Source organism: Phaseolus vulgaris, chromosome 6 (assembly GCF_051622355.1).
Source record: "Phaseolus vulgaris cultivar YP4 chromosome 6, ASM5162235v1, whole genome shotgun sequence".
NCBI classification, from domain to species: Eukaryota; Viridiplantae; Streptophyta; class Magnoliopsida; order Fabales; family Fabaceae; genus Phaseolus; species Phaseolus vulgaris.
Window position 1 is genome coordinate 23,908,952 of NC_143503.1, and position 8,313 is coordinate 23,917,264.

The 8,313-nt window shown below is 32.3% G+C and overlaps 2 protein-coding genes across 2 annotated transcripts; one reads left to right on the forward strand and one right to left on the reverse strand.

Moving 5' to 3' along the window:
* The first annotated feature begins 2,211 nt into the window (after positions 1–2,211).
* On the forward strand, positions 2,212–4,736 carry LOC137831427 (putative sugar phosphate/phosphate translocator At3g11320). The gene is made up of 4 exons (XM_068639098.2): positions 2,212–2,858; positions 3,417–3,520; positions 3,655–3,883; positions 4,329–4,736. Exons 1-4 carry the CDS (start codon positions 2,412–2,414, stop codon positions 4,473–4,475), a joined length of 927 nt encoding a protein of 308 aa, XP_068495199.2. The 5' UTR covers positions 2,212–2,411; the 3' UTR covers positions 4,476–4,736.
* A 449-nt stretch (positions 4,737–5,185) lies between these two features.
* PCNA1 (proliferating cellular nuclear antigen 1) lies at positions 5,186–7,056 on the reverse strand. Its single transcript, XM_068639099.2, has 3 exons — positions 6,577–7,056; positions 5,678–5,928; positions 5,186–5,543 (listed from the first exon to the last, which is right to left on the reverse strand). The coding sequence occupies exons 1-3, from the start codon at positions 6,893–6,895 to the stop codon at positions 5,316–5,318; spliced, it is 798 nt and encodes a 265-aa protein (XP_068495200.1). The 5' UTR covers positions 6,896–7,056; the 3' UTR covers positions 5,186–5,315.
* Between the last annotated feature and the right edge of the window lie 1,257 nt (positions 7,057–8,313).

Below are 8,313 nucleotides of genomic sequence, written 5' to 3' on the forward strand. Positions count from 1 at the left end.
AATAATTTAGGAAAAATTTTATTGCAATTTTTTATTTTAGTATGACATTAAATAATTTAGGATTGAATAATTTAGGAATTCCATTATTTGGTATGTTAACATCTGCGTCAAAAAGTATGCTAAATGACTTTTTTTGAAGTAATTTAACATACAAATTCTTTCATCCCGCTCTAAATTTTTTTGATTTATTTGATGTGTTTTTTTCACTATTTTGTATAAAAATATAATTTATATAATTATATATATATATATGTAAAAAAATAAAAAAAATTACAAATAAATATTAATATATAAGAAATAAAAATAAGTATATAAGAATAAATAAACAAACTAAACATATTAAAATTAATATAAACAATGCATAAGGATAAATAATACATGAAAAAAAAAATTGTTCAAATATTAACAAACTAAACAAATTTGGAGGAAACTAAATAATAATAAACACTTATGTAGAGAAATGATTCATCCTAAAAAGGCGTATAGCTCGAATTTAATAATTTGGTATGTTAGCATCTACTTCAAAAACAATCTTATCACTTTTTTGAAGTCATACAACATACATAAATTCTTTCATCTCACCCTAAGTTTTCTTGATTTATTTAACGCGATTTTTTCACTATTTTATATAAAATATAATTTGTATAATTAAATATATATATATATATGTAAATGTATATGTGAATAAGAAAATAAAATAAAAAATCAAATATTAATATATAAGAAATAAACATAAGCATAAGCATATACGAATAAATAAATAAAACTAAACATATTAAAATTAATATAAGCAATGCATAAAGATAAATAATACACGTAAATAAATAAATTGTTCAAGTATGTAGAAAAAGGATTCATCCTAAAAGGCGAGTAACTTGAATTTAATTATTTGGTATATTCACCTCTACTTCAAAAACAATTTTATCGCTTTCTTCAAAATCATTTAACCTACACAAATTCTTTCCTCCTGCTCAAGTTTTATTGTTTTAATTAGCACATTTTCCCTTATTATTATAAATAATAATATAATTCATACAATTAAATATCATTAAATATTATATATATAAATGTAATTTTAAATGACAGAATAAATAAATAAAATTATAAATATATAAGAAATAATCATTAGTATATGCGAATAAATAAAAAAACCTAAACATACTAAAATTAATCTAAACAATCAATCCACATAAATAATACATATAAATAAATAATTCAAGTATAAAAATCTGAAAAAAAATCGAGAAAAATAAGTAACAATAAACAGTTATGTAAAAAAAGAGTTATCCTAAAATTTGGATACCCGGACATTTGTTATGTTAACCTCTGCTTTAAAAACAAAATTATTTCATCCCGCTCCAAGTTTTGTTGATTTATTTGACGCGTTTTTTTTCACTTCTCTGTATAAAAATATAATTTATATAATTATATATATATATATATGTATGTGTATAAACAGTAATATAAAAAAAAATTCATCCTAAAATTCGTATAACCCGAATTTTATTATTTGTTATGTTAACCTGCTTCAGAAAGAGTTTTATTGTCTTCTTTGAAGTCATTTAACATAAATTTATTTCATTCTGTTTCAAGTTTTGTTGATTTATTTGACACGTTTTTTTTTATTATTTTGTATAAAAATATAATTTATATAATTATATATATATAAGAAAATAAAAAAATTATAGTAGCAAATATTAATGTATAAAAAATAAAATGAGCATATACAAATAATTAATTTTAGAAATTTTATTTCTTTGAGATTATTGTTTAAGTAGGAAATAAAATAATTTAGAATTTGTATTTATTTAGAATTTTAAAAAATATTTGAAATTTATTAATTTTAGATTTATATCTAAGAACGAAATAAAATAATTTCTGATTTTTTATTTATTTTGTATTAATATTTTAAATAATTTAAGAATTTTATTTATTTTAGATATTTTATTTAAGTAGAACATTAAATAATTTAATGAGAAATGAGAGCCCATTAGAAAAACGTACGGGGTGTGCAAGAAGAAATTCTTAACCCCGAAAATTGGGCCCTATAATTTTGTTGGGCTGATGAGGTTTCTGGAACAGACTCGAGTCTGCGCGTTCGAAGGAAGGCTATTGGCACTCCATTTTTACTAACTCCACACCTATCTCTGTAAGTTCAATAATAGCATGGTGATAATACCCCCTCATGTTTTGGAAGTCACCTAATTAATCTCCATAGAGCTTCTCACTCTGCATCACCCATTTCCCCTCTCACCTCTCTCATTCCCTCTGTCCCCCAAAAGCCAAAACCCATTTCCCCAATCAACCCTTTCTTCCACCTACCTCATCAAAATCCTCCCTTTACACATTTCACCAAAAGAACAAAAACAAAATCAAAAACAAAAAGTTGCAGCGACCACATTAAAACGACAATGAAGGTTTCAGTGTCGGGAAAGGTGTTCACTGTGGGGCTGGTAAGCTTCTGGTACTCCTCCAACATCGGAGTGTTGCTGCTGAACAAATACCTTCTGAGCAACCACGGTTTCAGGTACCCCATTTTCCTTACGCTGTGCCACATGATGGCGTGTTCCATCCTCAGCTACGTCGCCATTGCATGGCTCAAGGTCGTGCCCATGCAAACAGTGCGTTCCAAGGTGCAGTTCATCAAGATTTCCTCTCTCGGACTCATTTTCTGCTTGTCCGTCGTGGGGGGCAACATCTCCCTCCGCTACCTCCCCGTCTCCTTCAACCAGGCCATCGGCGCCACCACGCCCTTCTTCACGGCCATCTTCGCCTATTTGGTGACCCTCCGCCGGGAGAGCTGGCTCACCTACCTCGCACTTCTTCCGGTTGTTGCAGGCGTTATCATTGCTAGTGGGGTATGTATGATCACTTCTTTCTCAGAAGTAATATTTTGAAATGGATGATTGTAGAGTTAAAGGAAGTTGTGATATGGTTGTAAGTTTAAATGAGGTTAATTGGTATATATCATTGTCTTCTATGCATGTGATGCACAAAATTTGATGATATGTATGCGGTGTTAATGTGTTAATTTGGTGATGTTAGAGACTATTTAAGTGTTGAATCTGTTGCTTTGAGAGTATGTAAGACTTTCTTCTGTTTCTTTGAAAATTCCTTGTTGTTCTCTGAATTGGTTTTAGCCTGTTAATTTTGAGAAAGTGGCGAAATTGTTATTTTGGAAAAGAAATCATTAGGTAATTAAAGATCATTAAGTGTGTATGATTTTAACCAAATATTTGTATGTCATGAATAGAAGTTTTTGAGTGACAGTAAACAGGAATAACACTTCATTAGATGTAGAGATTAATTTGGTAGGTTGTGTGTGTCATAAATAAAAATGAAATTGGGGTTCTGGTTGGAGTAACAAGCTATAGTTGTTGATTTTTCCTAAATCTTTTTCACTTGCATGGATGAAGGGAGAACCAAGTTTTCATCTATTTGGATTCATAATGTGCGTCAGTGCTACAGCAGCCAGAGCACTCAAAACAGTGCTTCAAGGGGTCCTGCTGTCTTCTGAAGCGTAATGAGCTCAAACTTTCCAGCCATTGTATTTCAACACTGCTGATTAAATAAGTGTCATCCGTATTCCATAACTTAGTATCTTTAAGATTTTTTGGCTATGTCAGTACTGAAATGATTTCTGTGGTTTCACAGGGAAAAGCTCAACTCTATGAACCTTCTTTTGTACATGGCTCCGGTGGCTGTTGCATTCCTTCTTCCAGCTTCAATCATGATGGAGAAAGATGTAATTGGAATCACAATTGCACTAGCTAGAGAGGATTCAACTATTTTGTGGTTACTTTTGTTCAATTCTGCATTGGCATATTTTGTCAACTTGACCAATTTCTTAGTCACAATGCACACCAGTGCATTGACACTTCAGGTAATCGTCCCCTCTCCCTTGCCCCTTCGAAATTAAAGGAATTTTTAAAGCCATTGGTACACGATTTATAATCATATCATGTGTGGAAACTAATTTTCATCATATTTTCTCCTTTGCTATTATTAAGTAAACAAAACTAACTTCTCTCTGACCCTATGTAGCATCCCCCCTTAAGTAAACAAAGTTAGCAGGTTTGTTGTTTTACCCTCCTCATGAGTAATAATGCTCATCTGACTAATAGGAGGTGCCTAACAGTCTTGAAGGCCATAATTTCACTTTATATTAAAGCTTTCAAGGTTTTCTGTATGAAAAGTTTATGTCCATTTTAGTACAGATTAACTTGAATTGCATGGTATGAAAGTTAAGTTTATTGATACGGCTTGGTGCCCTGGTTCCCTGTACAAAATCATTTGACATCTAACCATGCATTTCTTTTACTGCGCAGGTGCTGGGAAATGCCAAGGGAGCTGTGGCAGTTGTTATCTCCATTTTGATATTTCGAAATCCTGTATCAGTGACTGGAATGTGTGGATATTCTCTCACAGTCATTGGCGTCATCGTATACAGTGAAGCCAAGAAACGGAGTAAATAAGATACTTGGAGTCATTAAAACCAAATTTTCACTCTGCTCAAATATTGCATATATCCACTCTTAAAACTGCTAGTGCAGCCATTGTAAATGCTTCCATAGACCAATCCTTTATTCATTTAGAGTGTAAATAACCCTTCAGGAAACTCAATAGTATTTAGACAAATTTTCAGACTTTAAATATGTTGGAATAGTAAGAGAATCTAATGCCTTGTAAATATTTGGCATCATCCTTTTCGAATAAATGTTAAGTAATCTTCAACCACAACACCTGTTCAATAATCTTAATTAATGTACAAGTAAAACACATTTGAATTTTATAATTTAAAATACTTCTAATTACTTACTATATAAATAGTAATATTCTAGAACCCCGCAATTATTTCTCTCTTTTAACTCTTAATATTTTGACCTATAAACTTAATGAAAGCTAATTCATTTTTGTGAATTCTTACTATTTGACCTATAAATTTAATGAAAGCTAATTCATTTTTGTGAATTCTTACTATATTTAGGTAGCCTCTATTTCCACTTCTTGTTATTTTTCGCCGTATTAACATACCATGCTATACTTAGATAGAGAACCATTTTGTTAAGAATTTGACAAACAGGTCTCAAATTAGAAACACATAACCAGGAAAATTTGCACAGCCAATTTGGTAAACTAAAAGTGTTCTGAACAAATTATAGGCAAAATATACTGACAGAATCGATAGATGTAAAATAACTGAATTCCAAATTCGTTGCTCACAGTTAAAATATCTTCAAAAGAAATGTATAAAGAAAACTACAAGTTCAAGTGAAAGAAAAATTCTAATATCCTAACCCAACATTCAATAGTGATTACACTTGAGGTTTCTCTTCTTCTTCCTCTTCTATCTTGGGGGCCAAATAAAATCGCACGTAACCCATCTCTGCAATCTTGTACTCAACAACAACCGGCAGCTCATTTGACAGACTAATGGAGACTGTATTGGACAAGGGTGTTGCCTTTGTAAAAGAGTTCATGTAACGCAATGCAAATGTCAGTGACACAGGCTCGTTCATATCAATCATAGTAGCTTCTTCAGGCTGCAAGATTAACCAATAAATAACATTGTAAGAAATGTCCACCACTAAAGAATAGCACAAGCAAAAGATACAAAAAATAATTTACTAAGCTCAAATAATGGCGGGAACAAAGAATAAAACAAAATTTGACTCACCTTGTCCACAGAAGTATTTTGCCTGCAGACTATATTTGCAGATCCAATATCTCCTTTTGTGGAAAACTTCACACCCTCTTTAGTGACTGAAATGACGACAGTGTCACCAATGCTACTAAGATCCCTGCAGATTCTAGCAAACTCGGAGGATGGCATCTTCACAATAGCGTGATACTCTGCCTCCGGTATCCCAAGATGCTCGCTATCAATATCCATCAACTTCATTTCAAAATCAGAAATTTTATCTTGCGCTGTAAGAGAACAAAGACAAGTCACACCAAAATTACCAAGAAAGCAATTCCTTTATGAAACCACACCAATACAAGCGCATCGTTAACTATAATTATTTCTTTCAAATCTTTCAATTTTGCCACAACACATTACACATATTATGTTTCGCATTGTCCTCTTTAACATCTTTTTTATCGCTAGGTTTTATATGTATTTAAGAATCATCATACACTTCTCACAAATTTCTATCAATGAAAACAAACACCCAAAACAAGAAACATACCGAACCATTAACTAAATAATGGCATTACGAAACTATAACATCAGTCCATTCGTCAAAATCACACTAGTAAAACCTAACAATTAAAAGTGAACTTCGAACTTCGAACTACTCTTAGAAAATAGAAATACTTTTTCAGCAAGTAATTAAAGTCAAACGTGATAAATGGAAAATAGTTCGTGCTCAGTTGTAACTTAAGAACACGCGTCTATGTAGATTTTCACAGCGAGTTCGACAAAACAAAAGCTAAATCTGCTTCAGGCGCACGATGTGCACGAAATGAAACGGAAAAACAGTTAAAAACAAAAACTAAATCATATAGATAAAAAGAACTAACTCAGCAAGTTCAAAGAACAATTTCGAAAAAGCTAGAGAAATGAAAACGTACTAGGGCTTTCGAACATGAAGGTGACGGTGTCACCGCCATCATCGGCTTTGATGGTGATGATGTCATCATTACCGGCACATTTCAGCATCTTAGCCATGTTGTTGAGGTTCATACCCATCGAGATGTTACGGTCGCAACGGTAGTGCTCGAAGCCCTCGGATCGGAGGAGAAGTCCGACGAGTGCCACGTGGCTGGAATCCATAGCCTGGAGGGAGAACCCGGTGGAGGAGCAGTCGAAGTTGGCGTCGTTGACGAGCTCCTTGATGGATTCCAGAACCTTCTTCAGAAGAGAACCTTGCACGAGACGTAGTTCCAACATTTTGATCGAGAGCGAATGGAGGATTAGGGTTTCGTTTAGAAATGGTTAGGGTTTTGAGAGAAACTGAACAGAAAAAGGAGGGAAGGGGATTTATATAGAGGAAGCTTCTGGAATCAATTGGCGGGATTGGGGGAATAATTGGATTCCCGCCAGGAGTGAGCGGGGGGAAAGGAAATTTTTCAATTTTTTATTTTATTTTTTTACAAAGCTGAACAAAAAAACTATCCACATAAAATTAGGATTTCTTTTTACACCCCATATTTCCCTTCTATCTTTTATAAATAAGAAATTTTTCACTAATTTTATTATACAATTTAAAAGTTATCTTTTACTTAAAAAAAATTGAATTATACAATCAAGATGTCATTTTTCATAAAAAAAAATTGATAGTAAAAGTGGTTTTCCAATGAATAAAAATGTGGCAACAACAATCAGATATCCGCAATGAATATATGGATTGTATAGTGAATTTTCTTCCTAAAACCTACGACAAGTGGTTTTGTGGAATTAAAACCATTAAGAAGAAGACTCAAGTGTCTAACATAACCATTAAGCGGTGCAAAAAACATTGAAATGGCCCACAAAGAGAAAAACACATGTAACTCAAATATAATGCAGTTGTGCGTTAGAAGTTTCGGACAGCTAAGGCAATGTCATGTCCAATAAAGCATTTACAAAATGGCAATTGTGTCAAGTTATTGATTTTATTATGTGTATCTAAATCAGCCAAATTTGAAGAAAAGAAAACGGTCAGGGCAATGTGAAATCTCATTCTTCTTAAACTCATTCTCCACACAAGGAGTAAGCAGGTGATGATTTTGTCCAACGTGTATGTGCTAGCCAACCCATTATTTGACTTTAATTATTCGAGTTCTTTGTCAAAAAAACTTCCACACTTTAAATGATTTTTTTTTTAATTGTTGATTTCTAATAAAGATTTCTTTTAACATGCTTGTTGCATGTATTACGAAATGAAAGATGATGAAAATGGATACATGGACGGACTTGATATTGATACCAAAGACCTTGTTGCCTTTGTACAGCGTTGCAACACAACACACAACCATCAACTTAATTTCATAATCGACTGGCAATGTTCAAGCTGCTATACTAAATTGAAATTCAACAAAACCACAAAACACACAACAATTTATGAATGAAATTGCTAACGCAAATCATCAACTCGATTTCACCAACAATCCATGGCGTCGGGCATAACAATTTATTCAATTTCATAGTCAACATAAATTAATTTTGCATGCAAATATAGTCGATTATTTTTTTCTTATTCATCAAAATTTGGTTTTATATAGGGTTGTTGGCGAAACATAACATTGATGGTCTTTCAACATTGAGCTCCTTGAAAAGTACACTGTCATTGATCACTTGTATTGTCAAAGCATGCCAACCCAACGGTC

Coding starts and splice junctions, on each gene's coding strand:
- LOC137831427 (XM_068639098.2), top strand. CDS start 2,412: ATGAAGGTTTCAGTGTCGGGAAAGGTGTTCACTGTGGGGCTGGTAAGC. Junction 3,521..3,654: donor GTCCTGCTGTCTTCTGAAGC/GTAATGAGCTCA, acceptor GTGGTTTCACAG/GGAAAAGCTCAACTCTATGA. Junction 3,884..4,328: donor CCAGTGCATTGACACTTCAG/GTAATCGTCCCC, acceptor TTTACTGCGCAG/GTGCTGGGAAATGCCAAGGG.
- PCNA1 (XM_068639099.2), bottom strand. CDS start 6,895: ATGTTGGAACTACGTCTCGTGCAAGGTTCTCTTCTGAAGAAGGTTCTG. Junction 5,929..6,576: donor CTTCATGTTCGAAAGCCCTA/GTACGTTTTCAT, acceptor GTTCTCTTACAG/CGCAAGATAAAATTTCTGAT. Junction 5,544..5,677: donor AAAATACTTCTGTGGACAAG/GTGAGTCAAATT, acceptor TTAATCTTGCAG/CCTGAAGAAGCTACTATGAT.